General features: G+C 43.3%; 2 protein-coding genes across 3 annotated transcripts; one reads left to right on the top strand and one right to left on the bottom strand.

Moving 5' to 3' along the window:
• Positions 1 to 1,966: 1,966 nt before the first annotated feature.
• On the bottom strand, positions 1,967 to 2,614 carry LOC134516720 (splicing factor 3A subunit 2-like). The gene has a single exon (XM_063337225.1). The coding sequence runs from the start codon at positions 2,612 to 2,614 to the stop codon at positions 1,967 to 1,969; it is 648 nt and encodes a 215-aa protein (XP_063193295.1).
• A 2-nt stretch (positions 2,615 to 2,616) lies between these two features.
• On the top strand, positions 2,617 to 16,489 carry TLR3 (toll like receptor 3). Of its 2 annotated transcripts, none has more exons than XM_063336659.1 (5): positions 2,617 to 2,735; positions 6,279 to 6,727; positions 8,667 to 8,858; positions 10,597 to 12,422; positions 13,065 to 16,489. In XM_063336659.1, the coding sequence occupies exons 2-5, from the start codon at positions 6,287 to 6,289 to the stop codon at positions 13,291 to 13,293; spliced, it is 2,688 nt and encodes an 895-aa protein (XP_063192729.1). In that variant the 5' UTR covers positions 2,617 to 2,735; positions 6,279 to 6,286; the 3' UTR covers positions 13,294 to 16,489. The 2 variants fall into 2 exon arrangements, with proteins under 2 accessions (XP_063192729.1, XP_063192728.1); XM_063336658.1 differs by having other exon boundaries at positions 2,621 to 2,854.
• The last annotated feature ends 581 nt before the right edge of the window (positions 16,490 to 17,070 follow it).

Below are 17,070 nucleotides of genomic sequence, written 5' to 3'. Positions count from 1 at the left end.
GGGCTGGAGCCCCTCTGCTGTGAGGACAGGCTGAGAGAGTTGGTGGGGTTCAGCCTGGAGAAGAGAAGGCTCCGGGGAGACCTTAGAGCCCCTTCCAGTCCCTAAAGGGGCTCCAGGAGAGATGGGGAGGGACTCTGGATCAGGGAGGGGAGCCATAGGACAAGGAGTAATGGTTTTACACTGAAAGAGGGGAGATTTAGATGGGATCTTAGGAAGAAATTATTTGCTGTGAGGGTGGTGAGATGCTGGCCCAGGTTGCCCAGAGAAGCTGTCAATGCCCCATCCCTGGAGGTGTTCAAGGCCCGGCTGGACGGGGCTTGGAGCAACCTGGTCTGGTGGGAGGTGTCCTTGTCCAGGGCTGGGGGTTGGAACTGGATGATCTTTAAGATCCCTTCCAATCTAAACCATTCTATGATTCCGTGATTCTATGAAATTTTCTGTAATAAAATTGATATTCTCGCCCCTGGTGCAAGCGTTCCACAAAGGAGCAGAGTTTTTGTGCCATTGTCTCCCTGAGCCACTGACATTATATTCTAAGGCTGGAGTGTTGGAAAGGCATTACTGATAAAATCAGTAGCTTCATCAGCATCAGATGGTTTTCCTCCATGGTGCCTGAAACAACTCCAGCTTCCTAATAGTCCCCTCCATGTATAGGGAAGAGAGGGTTGAGAGGGAATAAATTGTGAGGGGAGATCAAAGAGCATGCTTTATCTGCCATATGATTATGGTGTAGGGGGAAGATAAGAGGCAAAATTCCTGACAGTATTGCTATGCTAGAAAAATGACCCGCAACCATTGTTCATTATTGGGCTGCTTTACCACCAGTGTGATCTCTTCTCTTCCAAAACACAAAGGGAAAATCCTCTTCAGAGTAACTTGATGTGACTTCAGGTGGCTGTGCTTAGGATCAAATGACCTTATCCAGTGCAGAAGCCCACAGGGCAGCACAGAACAGAAATTTGCTCTTCCCATAGCAAGATGAAAGGGATGATCAAGGTTTAACCGTGAAATGGGAATGACCCAGACTTTAGAGCCTTCCAGCTCCTAAGAAGCTTGGTTCTGGTCTCAGTTTCAGTGTCCTAACCTCAAGAATAAATATTAGGCAGTTCCTGAAAGAATTCAGAGAGAAGGAGTAGAAAAGGTGGGCCCCGACCTCTTTGGTAGCCAGCCTGCCTCCCAGGGCCTCACAGCAAACCTCTCAGTGGTCCCAGATTTAATGGGACATAGGGTAGAGACCTCGCTCCCCAGAGCTCCTGGTGGGCAGGCAGTTAGCACATTGCCACAGACTGCAATTTCAAACACTTTGAATGAAGTAGAGCTTTGAATGAAGAATTAGAGCTTTGAATGAAGAATTCTGGGTGAGGCTGCAGCTACCCACTCTCTACTCAGGAGGGACAGCACTACTACCTAAAAATTTAAGATGAACTCAGTGCTGTTGTTGTGTCCTAAGTATGGCTGGGTGAACCCTGCAGAGGATTTATCGATGGCAATATAGTCAAAGCAGTAGCGCCTTTTGTCACATCCAGAAGCTCGTACTGAGGATGTCCCCTCCAGGGAACTGATGGTCAGGTCCCTGGGAAAGCAGGGCCACGTGAACTCACAAACAGTATGAAGAGGACACACATCTGAAAGCTGTCCCTAAAACTTTCACTTGGACTTTTGAAGCAATTTCTTATTTTTAATACAATAGAAAATATGTTATTATCACTTAAAAATGTAATATATTACTTTCTCACATGAACAAAGTTCATTTTAAAAAGGCATACTTTATGTGGTTCTGTAGGAACCTATTGGTGCTTTGTTTCTACATTAAAAGAGCAATATTCCTATGTCAGTAATCTGTCACTCAGCATATCTGCTTTTGGGATATGTCCTGAAGGATTTTCAGAGACCGTGGAATTAGCCAGGAATAAATTGTTTCCAAGTTACAAGTAGGATTGTGTGATGCTGACCCCCGACTCTGGGCTTAGGGGTGATCTCCGCCCTCGGCACCTCTGAAACGTTTCAGGGCAGGGAAATTCGGTGCGGAAGGGACAGCAGCGGCTGCGCCGGCTCCGGGGATGCTCACCCCGCATCCTGGGAGGGATGCTGAACCTGCTTTTCGGGGGATGCTCGTCCCGCGGCTCGAGGGATGCTGGGCGGCTCGGGGGGATGCTGCCCTGCGGTTCGGGAGGTGCTCGCCCCGCGGCTCGGGGGGATGCTGGGTGGCTCGGGGGGATGCTGCCCCGCGGCTCGGGAGGTGCTCGCCCCGCGGCTCGGGGGGATGCTGGGTGGCTCGGGGGGATGCTGGCCCCGCGGCTCGGGAGGTGCTCGCCCCGCGGCTCGGGGGGATGCTGGGTGGCTCGGGGGGATGCTGCCCCGCGGCTCGGGAGGTGCTCGCCCCGCGGCTCGGGGGGATGCTGCCCCGCGGCTCGGGGGGATGCTGTCCCCGCGGCTCGGGGGGATGCTGCCCCGCGGCTCGGGGGGATGCTGGCCCCGCGGCTCGGGGGTTGCTGGGTGGCTCGGGGGGATGCTGGTCCCGCGGCTCGGGGCGGACGCTCGCCTCGCCAACCGGCGGGGGGCAGCCACCGCCTCCCGGCCGCAGGACCGGCTTCCCACAGCGCGGCGAGCCCATCCCCGCTTTCGGTTTCACTTCTTCCTGCTCCGGGCAGAGTGTTTCCTCATGGTTTTCGTGTGCTGAGAATCTTACGCAGTCCCCGGACACCCCCAAGGTGAGGGAGATAAAGGCCGCAGCGGTAAGTGGATGCCATTCTTCACTTTTAGTAATAAATGCAAATATCAGAGGGACGCAGCCGAAGTACTGCTCAGAAGTGTGGGCCAATTTCCTTCATCTTGGATTTCTCCTAACTTTCAGGTAAGCAAAATCGGTGCTATTGCTGTTTTCTTAATGAGTGTACTTTGGTGCTTTGCCCGGATGGGGCGTCCCCAGCTGGCATTTTGTGCTTTAATAAAAAGGCAATATATGTGAAGTGGGAATGTCCGTCCCTGGGATACACTGGAGGCTCCCCTGCTAAATTCTCCATTTTTTAGAAGTTCTTGCTCATAACAGTCAAACTGTCATTCTTTCTTTTGTCCATTAAATGTTCTGTGACACCGTCCCTTCAGTCTGAGAATGGGTGTGTGCTTTATTCACCGGATCCCCAGCCAAAGCATAAATCACCTAAAGCTGACTCCAGACTTCCTGCAATGAAAAAAAGCCGAAAAAAGGCAGCCCTTCAGGCCTCGCTGGAAATCAGCCAAGGAACTCGGTTTGTGTTTGTTGCAGAACGTTTCTTGCGCCGTTCAAACTTTAAAACGAGCTGGCAGCAACCGCCGAGGAGCCTGGCAGCCACCTGATCTCCCGAAAACAAACCCTCAGAAGGGGTAAAACTTTTGGTCCAGACAAGCTCCCCCTTTGTTTTCCTTCGCTCTTCCAGCAGCCGGGGTGCAGAGGAATGAGGCAGGACAATTTTCTTGGTCCTTAATTTTCCTTGGCTGCAGGGATATGGGTGCTGCGTCCAGCAGCAGGTGAAGTGGATCAAGCGACCAGCTGCAGATCAAGGACTACCAGGTTCAGTTATTTGCTGTCCCCTCCCTTTCCGTGTTTGCCAGTGGCAGGCGAGAGGAGAGCCAGGCTGTGTGAGCTGCAGGAGATGGGTCAGGCCCACGTGCAGCGCCCAGCAGGGAATTGGTGTTTTCATTAAGGTTTATTTTAAATTGCCTTTTGCAGTCCTTTGTGTATGCCTCTGTGGTGCTTTAGGGACCTTTCCCTTGATTGTATCCCCACTCCCATTGGATTTTACTGACGTCTCTCCCTAGATGGCCAGGGTGCTCCCACAGAGGCACTCACAGGGCTGCCCCTGGCCACTATAATGTGGCTTTTTGTCACTGGAGCAGTCCTAATGTGTGCCCTCTGAAAAGGCAGGTCGTCTACGGAGCCAAACTCTGCTGGGGTCTGACCTGCTAAACTCTTGTCTGGCTGCAGGTTGCAGTGTCAGCTCCTCAGAGCGTTTTGTTCTGGTAGTGAAAACTCTTCTCTTTAAAAAAGACGAATTCTGAAGGCTTTTTCTTTTTCTGTACAAAATGTGTTGGTTTAATTTCTTGTTTCAGTGTCTGCTATTGAGCAATAATCTAATGTGTTCAAAGGTAGGTCGTGTTAATTAAACAGAGGTTGCAAGCAAAGGAAAATGTGAGCTGCAGAACTAAGAAAAGTCGTCTTGCTGTGAGCTAGTCTTTTGAGAAGCTTTTCTAGATTTCTTTTAAGTCTAGTAAGGTTAAATTGCCTTCTATAGCTTGTTCTGTACTGGAGCACCGATAGTCTTCTCTACTGGGAGCCCGTCACGCTGAGACTCAACTCATTGGTAAATTGAGGTTGGCAGGGAGGTTCCGAATTTGTTGGCAGGCGGCCATACAGATACATGTATATGGAGGTTGTGGAGACGCTCAAAGCTTCAGGGGTGAAAGTATAAGCTTTATTATTTTTTTTTTTTGAAGAAAAAATTGAAGCAGAGAAACCTTACTGTTCTCTGCTAAAGCATGGAAAAATATTCTGGCAAGCGCTCCCAAAGTATTTGTTCTCCCTCAACTAGAGATTAATGCAGTAGGGAATGATATAGGTGATACCGTGGACTCTTCTCTGGATTAGCAGAGATGCTATTTAATTAGACAATCTCTATGACTCAGCAGGCTAGTCAAACCCTTCGGAGCTCTTACACCTCTATTCTGGTCAGAATTTGTGTGGAATTAATTTTCTTCCTTATCCAGTAAAGCCGCATTACAAGATCACCAGGTGAATTTAGATCTTACGGATACTAAATTGAAACTGAATAAAATGTGAAAAAGTCTGAGATTCATCAGAAATGTAATGCCTCAAGAGCCAGAGCCATCGAAGATTAGAGCACCAGCGGACAGGGGGCGATATCCTAATGGAAATGCTGTCATGGTTTCAGCTGGGATAGAGTTGATTTTCTTACTGGCAGCTGCTGCGGTGCTGTGTGTCGGGTTTGGGATGGGAATAGTGTGACAGGGCACTGGGGGTTTGGGTGGTTGCTGAGCTCTCAAGGCCTTTTCTGGCTCCTCACCCCACCCCACCAGGAGCAGGCTGGGGGGGCACAAGAAGTCAGGAGGGGACACAGCCGGGACAGCTGACCCCAACTGACCACAGGGATATTCCATGCCATGGGACGTCATGCTCAGTGTATGAAGCTGGGGAAGACAAAGGAAGGGCGAGACGTTGGGAGCGATGGCATTTGTTTTCCCAAGTCACCATTACATGTGATGGAGCCTGGCTTTCCTGGAGATGCTGCATGCCTGCCTGCCTGTGGGAAGCAGGGAATGAATCATTTTGCTTTGCTTGCGTGCGCTTTTGCTCTACCTATTAATCTGTCTTTATCTCAACCCACTGTTTTTTTCCTCACTTCTACCTTTCCGATTCTCTCCCCCATCCCGATGTGGGGGGAGTGAGTGAGCGGCTGCGTGGTCCTGTCTGCCAGCCATGGTTAAACCACGGCAATGCTCAAAAGAGATGGGGTGGGGTATATAAATTCTTAAACGTGTAAGTTTTACCAGAAGTATGTGGATAAATGTATTGAATCTATGGACAGTGTTTTCTCTACACCTTGGCTCTTTGTTATTTTCCCTGATTAGGTTGGTACTGATTATTTTGTCCGCTCTTACTTTCTCATACACCGTTCTATAGCCTGGTATTCCTTTCACTATCATATGGAAAGAGGGTTAGACTTTTGTGTGGCTTGCTCGTAAAACAAAAACTGGCAAGAACTGTAAAATAAAGAAGTGGTATATTAGGTATTCTTACTGCATATAACTATGAATACTTAAAGTGTAGTTAAGCTCGGAGCATAGTGATTAACACTGAGGGACCTGTGTATAAATATTTAGCAGTGTGGTTAAGCTCAGAGCTCAGTGATTAACATTGAGGGGCCTGTGTATATTTTGCCATTTTTATTGTATTTTATGCATGTTAAAGCAAAGCAGAATTAATCAGAAAGGGGGAAATGGTTGGAAATTCACATTGATAATAGATAAAATGTTGGTAGCTCATAATTATTTCTACATAGTAAGGCAATACTATTGTTTTTCAAGAAAAATCTTAATTTAGAGAGATTATTAAACTTAACTTTTCTGCAGAAATTAATGCTGCTTTATGAGAGAATGATAATGAGCGTTTGCTCAGCATAAAACTACATGGTTTTTGAGCCTGGCTTGCTTAGCCTTCAGTTTAAGATGTAAGTTGTGCCAAAATGATTGCAATGTGTCCTGTGTTCATTTTGCCTTTGCAGATAAAGCGATGGGAAATGCTGTTCTTTGGTGGAGCAGGTTGTCTCTCCGACTGCTGTCTGTCTGCTTGCTGTGCGCGTCCGTCGGAAAGCAATGCCAGATCCGAAATGAAATGGCTGACTGCAGCCACCTAAAGCTGACGCAAATTCCTTCTGATCTCCCAACCAATATAACGGGTTTGGACATTTCTCATAATCAGCTGAGGCTGCTGGGTCCTGCAAATCTGACCAGGTACAGCCAGCTGGTTTACTTGAACGCGGGCTACAACAGCATCTCTAAACTGCAACCAGAATTGTGCCAAAACGTGCCCCTGTTACGGATTCTGAAGTTAGAGCATAACGAATTGTCTAAGCTCCCCGACAGACTCTTTGCTTCCTGCACCAACCTGACCGAGCTCAACCTAGGGTACAACAGAATAAATATAAAAAATGATCCTTTCAAAACCCTGGAGGTAAGCTTTAGAAATGCACCTTTTCATGTAAATAAATGGGGAATTTACTGTATTTTCCAGTGTGTATACGGAACAGTTACCTGTTTGCATCTGAAAATACCCAGCATGTAATCTTCTTTTATTGTTTTTCTGAAGAAAAGGCCTGGCACACTGGAGTCTCAGCCACCCTTATGAGCCACTGTTCTCCATCCCCTTTTCCCATCGAGGCACCTTTCCGTACAGGATTTGTGCTGAGAGAACAGTAGCAGTAGGTGACGTATAGGGCGAAGTGAATGGTGTGGAATCTGAGTTGCCTGGGGTCTAAAAATGGTAGCTAGCCTAAATTCTCAAGGTCAGGTGTAATTACTCAGACCATGAAAGCCAGTGCTTAGGCTGAATGTAGTGTCTCCCAGGACACTGAGGATTGAGAAACTTTTTACTCTACCTTCTTTTTTTTTCCGCTGGTAGTTTACACGTGGTTAAATAGTTTTCTCTGTAGCATCTATGAGGTTGGGGGACCAGCACTGGAGGCAGAGAAAGACTATTCTATTGTCTTTGCACCGAGCAGGGAATCATGCAAAAGGAAGGGCCTAAGGACAAAAGGAAATAGAGACAGTCAGGAGGTAGGTGATTCTGCCCCTCCACTCCACTCTCATGAGATCCCACCTGTAATACTGCCTCCAGCTCTGGGCCCCCAGCATAAGAAGAACATGGACCTGTTGGAACGAGTCCAGAGGAGGCCATGGAGATGCTGGGAGGGCTGGAGCCCCTCTGCTGGGAGGACAGGCTGAGAGAGTTGGTGGGGTTCAGCCTGGAGAAGAGAAGGCTCCGGGGAGACCTTAGAGCCCCTTCCAGACCCTAAAGGGGCTCCAGGAGAGATGGGGAGGGACTCTGGATCAGGGAGGGGAGCCATAGGACAAGGGGGAATGGTTTTAAACTGAAAGAGGGGAAATTTAGCTGAGATATTAGGAAGAAATTCTATGCTGTGAGGGTGGTGAGCCCCTGGCCCAGGTTGCCCAGAGAAGCTGTGGCTGCCCCATCCCTGGAGGTGTCCAAGGCCAGGCTGGACGGGGCTGTGAGCGACCTGGTCTGGTGGGAGGTGTCCCTGCCCAGGGCAGGGGGGTTGGAACTGGATGATCTTTAAGGTCCCTTCCAACCTAAACCATTCTGTGATTCTATTAATTGTTGTACAATGTTCTAACAAGTGTGAATGTTGTTTTGAACAAGTCTGGACTTTTCTGCTAAACTCAGCATTCCAGTTCAGTTACACAAAATGTACTGGTTTGTGTCGTAGGACTGCTGACTCTCAGCTAAGTACAAATGGGTACACCCAGCTCCAGTGCTGGGAGCAGAACTGAAGTTCTGCTGCCCTGTTCCTGATGGAAGCCGGACTTGGGGCACCTCAAGGCATCTTCTGTGGAGTCGCCTTCAGGGTAGCATCTCCTTCCCTGCAGATGAGGAGGAGTCTGAGCACCTGGGCAGGAGCTGGAGCACTACAAGGCGTACAGCTCTGATCTGTGTGGGCTGCTGCTGCCCTCCTCTTCCCTTCCTCACTTTCACTCACAGCAGGGGACCACAGCGAAGAGGGTGGAACGCACAGTTTAATACTGCAGTAGTTGTAACTGCAGCCAGCTGTAGACTTTTGCTTTTGTCACTTTATCTGGAGCAGGAGGGCTTTCAGCGAGTTAAGGAATTTTAGATAAAGTAACTCTTTGGTTTGCAGCAGATACTTCAGCAGGTTAAGACTGTGAACACAATGAAAGTTACAGGTGGGGAGGACACAGAAGGCTTCTTCCTGCAGGAGCTTGAAAGCTGACATTTCTCTATTACAAATTTATTTCAATAGTAGTATTGCAACTAATTTCTAATCGATTAGATTCTAATGGAATATTTCAAAATGGTTTCGTATTATATAAAATAAAAAGGATTTTATACTTTTCTGTTTGCATCTTCTCCCCAGAACTTGAATATTTTGGACCTATCTCATAATCTTTTGAAGTCAGCAAATCTAGGATTGCAGCAACAGTTGAAGAACCTTCGTGAGCTCACGTTGAATAGCAATCAAATCACCGAGTTAAAAAAGGAAGACTTCGATTTTCTTAGCAACACCTCATTGAATAGCCTTGATTTGTCATCAAATCCACTGAAAGAGGTAGGAAGCATTTCAACAGAAATTCAACAGGTGTAAGTATAAAATGGAACTATCCTGGTTTATCGTTTATGATTGTGTGACATTTATATTACATTTTGGATTCACCGAGGTCAAAGATAAAACCATATATACACCTATATACACACATATATATACATATATACACATATATATACATATAAAAACCTGTATACAGCATTAGTGACACACATAATTCTTTTTCTCTGTCTAAAATCAGCAAGAGCTGGTTCCATGTACATCAGAGGTCTCAAGCAAGAGCTAGATCAAGTAGCTCTGTGAACCCTTACCAGATATTTTCTACGCAGGATTTTTTTTGTATGTGCTGAAGGTGAACGGCTGACATACTTTCTAAGTGGGGAAAAAGTGTGATATTATGCAAGGCTAGTTATACAGTCCAGGTCTCGCTTCCTAGTTAATCAAAGAGAACGTCCATGTGTGCCTGTGGGGTACCCCAGGGAAATAATCTTTGCAGAAAAGAATACTCACTCTTTCAAAAAATGAAATGGGTGTTTTCTCTGCCACCTACCTCACTGTTCTCCCTGACCCACTTCTCAGCGTTACAATATGATTCTTTGAAGAGTGATGGTAAGTGCTGCAGATTTAAACTGGTTGACCCTCAGCAGAGAACCACAGAATGGTTTAGGTTGGAAGGGCCCTTAAAGATCATCTAGTATGAACACTGAATAGCAAATAGAAGTCATCAGCATATGAACACTGAATTTGCATTGCATTTGCTTGGGGTTTTTTTCCCAGTTGATTGATCTGTAGAGAACATGTACAATGAAATTTCAAGAACATTTTAGAGTGGCATAAGCTCGTACCACTGCTAGGAGGCGATCCCACCTTCCTCTTCCCTTTGGACGCTTCGTCCCTCCCTCTTTCTGGTACAAGCTTTAGTGAGGCCATGCTCTGCGTCACTGGGGAAACTCTACAGATGTTTTGGCTTGGTTAGCTCATTGTCGGGTTGGTTCCCTATCTCGTGCACCATGTCACTGCACGTATGGCCGTGCTGGCATGTGGACAGGAAGACGGGACTGCTCCTTTCTTGGGCAGTGCTACTTTATGCTAGTTGAACCTGCTCTGATTTTACAGTACTGCTGTCTGAAAAGCGGTCACATGCATTTGAGTCATTCTGACAAATGGAGTATTTAATAATTCATCTAATATCTGCCTCAAGATGAGGGGCCAGCACTGTGACGGAGACTTATGATTGACGTTGTGGGAGCAAGTGTGTAGTATCACATTTCATGAGTGTAGCTTCTGCTCACAGAGAAACTGGGTTTCTTCTTGGCTCTCTGAAGCCCTAAATAACTTTTTTACTGGTTTTGCACTGGTATATTGGTATCCTTAGCAGATGCCCATAAAACAAAGCTGAAGAAAGAGATTATCTCAATTTCTAAGATACTTCTAGTGCAAGAGTTGCACTAGTTGGATACAAAATTGTTGTTCACTTGCATCTCACTGAGCAACTTTCTATCTTCTTCTGCAAGAGTACCGCTCAGAATGATGATAATCGTGTTACAAATTTTAGAAGTATTATCACAAGAAGTATAAACTCCAAGAACTGTTTATCTGAACTTGGCTGTGGAAAAATCTGTGTGTAGAAGTTATATTCTGCTTGAAAATCTCGTTTGAAAACCTTTGCAATTTTCGGCTTTATAGGTCAACTTTCTAACATAATCCCCTTGTTTTGATCAAAACTCTTTTTTCATTTCAGTTTCACACAGGAAGTTTACGTGCAATTGGAAACCTGTTTGGCCTCATACTGAACAACGTTGAGCTTGGTGAAAATTGCACAAAGAAACTTTGTACAGAATTATCAAACACAGCGATTCAGAACCTCTCCCTGAGCCACGTGAAGCTTTCGTACATTAGCAAGTCAACTTTCCAGGGACTGCAAGGAACAAATCTTACCATTTTAAACCTTTCCCAAAATTCTCTGTCTTTGATAGAAGATGACTCATTTCAGTGGCTTTCAAGTTTACAATACTTAAACCTGAAGCATACTAACATTCATGTATCTTCACATTTATTTTCTGGATTATCCAGCCTCAAACATCTGAATCTGATAAGTTCAGTTACTGGGAAAATTGAAGATTTTTCCTTTCATTGGTTACGTGACCTGGAATACCTTATAATGGATAATAACTATTTTCCAGGAATTACTGCTAATATGTTCACAGGTCTGAACAACCTGAAATACCTAAGCCTCTGTAACTGCATCATAAACTTACAAAGAATAACTAATACAACATTTTCATCACTTGCTAATTCCAGTTTGCAGGTTCTCAACCTCACAAAAACAAGAATCTCTACAATAGGAAGTGGGGCATTTTCCTCCTTGGGAGACCTGAAAATTCTTGATCTTGGTCTCAATGAAATTAGTCAAGAGCTCACAGGTCATGAGTTTAAAGGTCTCAATAATATACAAGATATTTATCTTTCCTATAATAAAAATCTGTCCTTGCGAAGCGAATCATTCATTTCTGTCCCAAGCCTTAGAAAACTGATGCTGAGGAAGGTAGGTTGCAGTAATCTGGCAGTTTCTCCTTCGCCTTTTCGTCCTCTACAAAATCTGACCATCTTAGACGTCAGCAATAACAACATAGCAAACATAAAAGAAGACTTGTTTGATGGACTTCACAAACTGGACATTCTGGATTTGCAGCACAATAATTTAGCGCGGCTTTGGAAACAGGCAAATCCAGGTGGCCCTGTTCTTTTTTTAAAAGATCTTCCCAATTTGCGCATTCTTAATTTAAAATCAAATGGTCTCGATGAGATTCCAGTTCAGGCTTTCAAGGGTCTGTTTCAATTAAAAAACTTGGATTTAGGATCAAATAATTTGAATTTGCTTCCAGCCACCCTTTTTGATGATCAAGTCTCCCTGAATGCGTTGAACCTGCAGAAAAATCTGATAACCTCAGTGGAAGAAAAAGTGTTCGGCCCAGCTTTCAAGAGCTTGAGAATACTAACGATGGATTCCAATCCTTTTGATTGCACCTGTGAAAGCATTGCTTGGTTTGCTGACTGGCTCAACGTGACCCAAACATATATACCTGGGTTGAGGTCCCAGTACATTTGCAACACCCCGCCTAAATATCACGGTAGTCTGGTGTTGCATTTTGATAGCTCAACCTGCAAAGACAGTGCTCCATTTAAACTTCTGTTCCTGATCACTACTACTGTTGTGACACTAGTAATTTTTACTGTTCTTATCATCCATTTTGAAGGGTGGAGAATAGCTTTCTACTGGAATATTTCAGTAAATCGAATACTTGGCTTTAAAGAACTTGACAGACAACAGGAAGAGTTTGAATTTGATGCCTATGTTATTCATGCAAGACAGGACAAGGATTGGGTGTCTAAGAATTTAGGGTCTCTGGAAAAAAATAGCCACTATCAAATTAAATTTTGTTTAGAAGACCGTGACTTTGAAGCAGGCATATCTGAATTTGAAGCCACAGCTAACAGCATAAAAAAGAGCAGGAAGATTATTTTTATTGTGACTGAATACCTCTTACAGGATCCCTGGTGCAAAAAGTGAGTTGGATATAAACTTTTAAATGTAAGAGGGAAAATTTCTTAACAGATTTTTTTAACAAGTTAATCTCTTTTGCTGTGTAATTTAATCAAATATACTCTTTAATAAAGAACGCCATGCAAATTCTACTTTAATATATTTACTTAGTATACCGTAACTTCAGAATAATTCCTAAGTTAATAAAGTTAATTGTTCCACATGTACACCAGTGGAAATTTGAATCTTGCTGTCAATATATTATTTTTTTTTTCCAAAATTCAAGCTGCTCAGACTGCTTTCCTTAAAATTACATGTTTGAAGAAGAGCAATAATGGGTGAGATCACTAGCATCCAAAGATGATTTTTATTTGGCTTTAAACAAGTCTTTTCACCTTTCTTATGTCGTGATCTGGAAAAGAAAGGAACTTTGCTAAACAAGGCTGTATCAAGACAGTAGACTTAGGTTATATTTTTAGAGGATGATTGTTTTCTTTATTTAGAAGGTAACTAATTTAACATAAGTAATGACAATTCTGTATCACGGAATAGACATTAAGACCCCTTGTGTTTGCAGTGCGCTATTATGTGAGGGATTAAAAGAACTGTTACTTTTTCCCTCCACATGAAAGAAAACATGTAATTTTGTCTTATTTCTGTTTCAGGTTTAAGGTGTATTATGCTCGTCAGCAAGCTATTGAACAAAGTCGGGACTCCATCATATTGATCTTTCTTCATGATATCCAAGATTACAAGTTGTATCATGCACTTCAAATGAGAAGAGGGATGTTCAGATCTCGCTGCATCTTGAACTGGCCAGCTCAGAAAGAACGAGTCGGTGCATTTTATCAGCAATTAGTGATGGCACTTAAATCTAATAGTAGAGCGCAATGAAGTTTTAAAGTACAGATTTGAAAACTAACAACTAACATTGGAAAAAAACTAACACTGGAAAACTAACAAGCCTTCAGGAAGACCTGAAAAAACTTTGTCATGCTGGAAAGATCTGTAAGAGTCAGTATAATTTAAATTTACTTGTCTATATTCCTGTGTTTGCTGATGTTTTAATTCACCTGCACTGAAGTGACATGTTAAAATGGATCACGATTGATAGTCATTTCAGTCGGTGTATCAAAAATGTGGCAGAATTTCTGAAAAGCGGTGAGAATGGCTGATGTCCTAGAAAAAATGTCGATCTGATGTAGTGCAGGTAAGACACAGACTCTCCACTTTAAAGGGATGTGCAAAAGAGCATGCAATAATGATAAAATGGCAATTTTTTCTGTGTAGAAGGTAGAGTGGATGCTACTGCTTGCTTTCATAACACAAGGGGATATTGAGCGAAACTAAAATTGGAAAACTTTCCATGTGAAGCACAGTAAGTAGCATGGAAAATTATTTCTGAAGTCAAACCCAAGAAACATAGCAGAGTTTCAAAGTGAGCTTTAAAACCTTTATTTTAAGAGAAAGCCACAGAAAGAAACTGGACCCCGTGGGCAGCCTGTTCAGAGCACGCAGTGAAGGATTGCTAATGCCTTCTGGGTGGGGCTGGTACTGATGACTATCAGAACCACATTTTCAGACTAGTGAGTCAACTGATTCAATCAATGTGGTATGCGTAAAAAAAAATAAAAAAAAATTCTACTCTTCCCTACTGAAATTCGGAGAGCTGGCAGAAGGACATTTTGAAAGTACATATTTGAATTATGGGGTCATTTTATTGCATATTTATTATTGCATCAAGGCTAGGTTAGACGGGGCTTTGAGCTGCCTGGTCTGGTGGGAGGTGTCCCTGCCCATGGCAGGGGGGTTGGAACTAGATGGTCTTTAAGGTCCCTTCTGACCCAAATCATGTTCTATGGCATTTATACTGAGAGATACCACCTTAATTCTTCAAATGTGCATAAAACTATATGCCGGCCTTCAAATAGAACTTGAAGTCAATGTGAAAAGTGGCCAAGGCACAGCTGATGCACCTGCATAAAATGAGTAAAGGCATAGATATTTCTGTAGCGTAACCAGAAGACAACTTTGTGGGGGAGGTGGTGCTACTGTAATTTCATCACTGAAGAATTTGTTACTGGTGAAACAACAAAAAGAAAAATTAACCCCCCAAAAGAAATAGTTTTAGACCGTATCATAAATATGACTGTGACTACAGGTACAGCTAGAGTGGGAGGAAAAAACTTCAAAAGTAGATTAATTTCATATTTTTTTTCCTTCTGTGTGACTGTATATAGTTTTGCCTTTGATAGTGAAAAAAAATAATTGTAAAGAAATCAGAAAGAATTCTGTAGTTTAATTTCTTATATATTAATCTAGTTTGTTTTTTCCTTAACATAGTTTACAGAAATGTGGGCTAGTTGGCAATTGCCAGAGCATTAGGGTTCAAACGTGGGCTAGTAGCTTGTTCTGGAGAGAGCCGAGAACGAGCAAAGTGTGCTCTGAAAAGATGTTTATAATGTTTGAGACTGGTTGCAATTTTATGGAGTGTTTGAGCACAATTTATTGTAAATTAAACACTAGACAGACACTTATATGTCTTTCTTAATATTTAATTGCTGTTCTAAGGACCTCATAAAACTGTCAATTTTTAGTAGGTGTGTGATCCTTCAATAGCTCAGGAATATTTTTAAATTGTTTTTTCCCCCCTGGCATTTCCCTCATCAATTTTAATGCTACCATTACTCCAAGAATATTGCTTTACTGCTTTAGAAAACAGCTTTCAGATAGTTCAATACTTAACATTTTAAGCAGCTTTTCTCATGATTTGTTACATGCATAGATGAAAAACGTTGGGTTTTAATAGGTTTGTATGTCCCATGATGACACAAAACATAAATGAGTAAAATAATTAATGGAATAGATTTTGCATGCACCCAAGAGTGAAGGGGACTGTCTTCACTTGCTGGGGAAGTCCTGAGTGAAAACAAAAAAGCCTTTGTTTACAGCTGAAGTGATAGATGATGATTCCCTAATTACAGTAATAGGATTATCCCCATTGTGATGCTTTCATCTCATCTTTCTGACCTTTTCAGGCCAAGTGACAAATTCTCTCTTCGTGCTTAGGCCATGAAAGTTGAGGAGGCAAGTCGGCAAGGATGGGGTGCCAGGTATGCACCATGTCAATCCGTCTTTCTCTTATTTAAAGACTAACATGAGAAAGGGTTTCTATGTTTCCTGAATTTGTAATGACACATGGTAGCAGAATTTCTCATTCCGCAGCAGTATAAATTGCTTAGAAACTGTTAGCAGTTCACATGGATATTAAAAATGACATAGAGATGCAGAGAATGCATGGAGAAATGCCGAGGTGAAATGTGATACAAGAGGTCAGACTACATGATCAAATGGTCTTTTCTGGCCCTTAAACCCTGACAAATGACAGCGTGTCTAAATTCTATAAAGATTTTTCTTATTACTACAAGCGGCCCCAAAATCGATCTCAGAACCTTGAGAAAATGTGCTATGGATGCTTAGTTTTGTAAAACAGCTAAGAATACAAACTAGAAGTACTTGCTGATGAGTGAAAATCATTTTAAATGACAAAAACGTGATGATGCAGTCTAGACAGATTCAGATTAAAATAATTTACAACAGAAAACGACATTATAAAGGCTCACAATGAGAATTAGACTAACGTTGAGGAAAAAAAAAAGCGCAAAAGCAATAAGCACGGGGCCAACGCTAATCATCAATTATACTTGACATAAAATTTTCTTGTAAATTTTCTCTGTTTGCCTGGGATTTACCTACTACTTCTCTGCTCCTGTACATCTGTTTGACAATATTATGGAGAGTAAATAAATGGGCTTACCATGGCAAAGAGTTCTAAGTGTTTTCAGGATTAACAGTCCAAATCAGAGCTGGGTAGTTTCTTTGCAGTGGGTAGCATCAGACTATATTATGCTGATTTACTGAGGAGTTGGATACCAAATAAATGAAAAATAGTTCCAAACTTGTAGTTATGCTCCAGTCGGTAGCTTTGGGGTAGAACCTGACTGTTTCTGTGGTTCTTGAATGACGGGGAGTAATGAACAGGTTACAGACAGTGATGTTCATCAGAGGTTCTATTCCAGGTCTTCATGCAGGGTTGCTTCAGGGCTGCTGCTGAGATAAATATACTACACACCAACGTGCTCAATGATGCCACTTTCACTGTAGTTCAGTCAAGGCTTTTTGGCGTCCTGGGGAATAAATGCAGGTCGTGCTGCTGTTAGGTTTATGTGGGCCTATTCCGTAAGGTTTGGTCAGCACACATTTATTTCAGTTTGTAAGAAAAAAGGCCCAGAATATCCCAATTTCAAATCTCAGTCCTCTACTTGATGTCACCTGTGCTCCACTCTGCCAGCTCATTGCAATCCTTGATGTGCTGGGAAGAAAAGGCAGGGATAAAATTCCCCACCTTGTACCCTTGGTTGTCATCCATTAGCACCTGCCAGCTTCAAGCAACTAGTTGCACTATCAACTTAATGTATGATCCTGCGCTCATGCGTATAAAGGAACTGTACTATCTTCCAGCCTGGGCTGTACTTTTGGATGCTGCCAAGGGCCATGCTACTTGCCATATTCTGAGTTCAGAAAACGTTTGCCCAGTCCATAATAGCAACCATTACAGCATCCAAACTGATGCTGGCAAGAACATAAGGACATGGATGTGTTGGAGCCGGG

Source organism: Chroicocephalus ridibundus, chromosome 5, assembly GCF_963924245.1.
Source record: "Chroicocephalus ridibundus chromosome 5, bChrRid1.1, whole genome shotgun sequence".
Taxonomy (NCBI): Eukaryota; Metazoa; Chordata; class Aves; order Charadriiformes; family Laridae; genus Chroicocephalus; species Chroicocephalus ridibundus.
The sequence above is the reverse complement of the archived record's forward strand: the minus strand, read 5'-3'. Positions and strand labels throughout refer to the sequence as shown.

What these genes read in the sequence shown, in the direction of transcription:
- TLR3 (XM_063336659.1), top strand. Translation starts at nt 6,287, where the DNA reads ATGGGAAATGCTGTTCTTTGGTGGAGCAGGTTGTCTCTCCGACTGCTG. An exon ending in ATCCTTTCAAAACCCTGGAG is followed by an intron (nt 6,728 to 8,666) that starts GTAAGCTTTAGA and finishes TCTTCTCCCCAG; the next exon opens with AACTTGAATATTTTGGACCT. An exon ending in CAGGATCCCTGGTGCAAAAA is followed by an intron (nt 12,423 to 13,064) that starts GTGAGTTGGATA and finishes TTTCTGTTTCAG; the next exon opens with GTTTAAGGTGTATTATGCTC.
- LOC134516720 (XM_063337225.1), bottom strand. Translation starts at nt 2,614, where the DNA reads ATGGGCTCGCCGCGCTGTGGGAAGCCGGTCCTGCGGCCGGGAGGCGGT.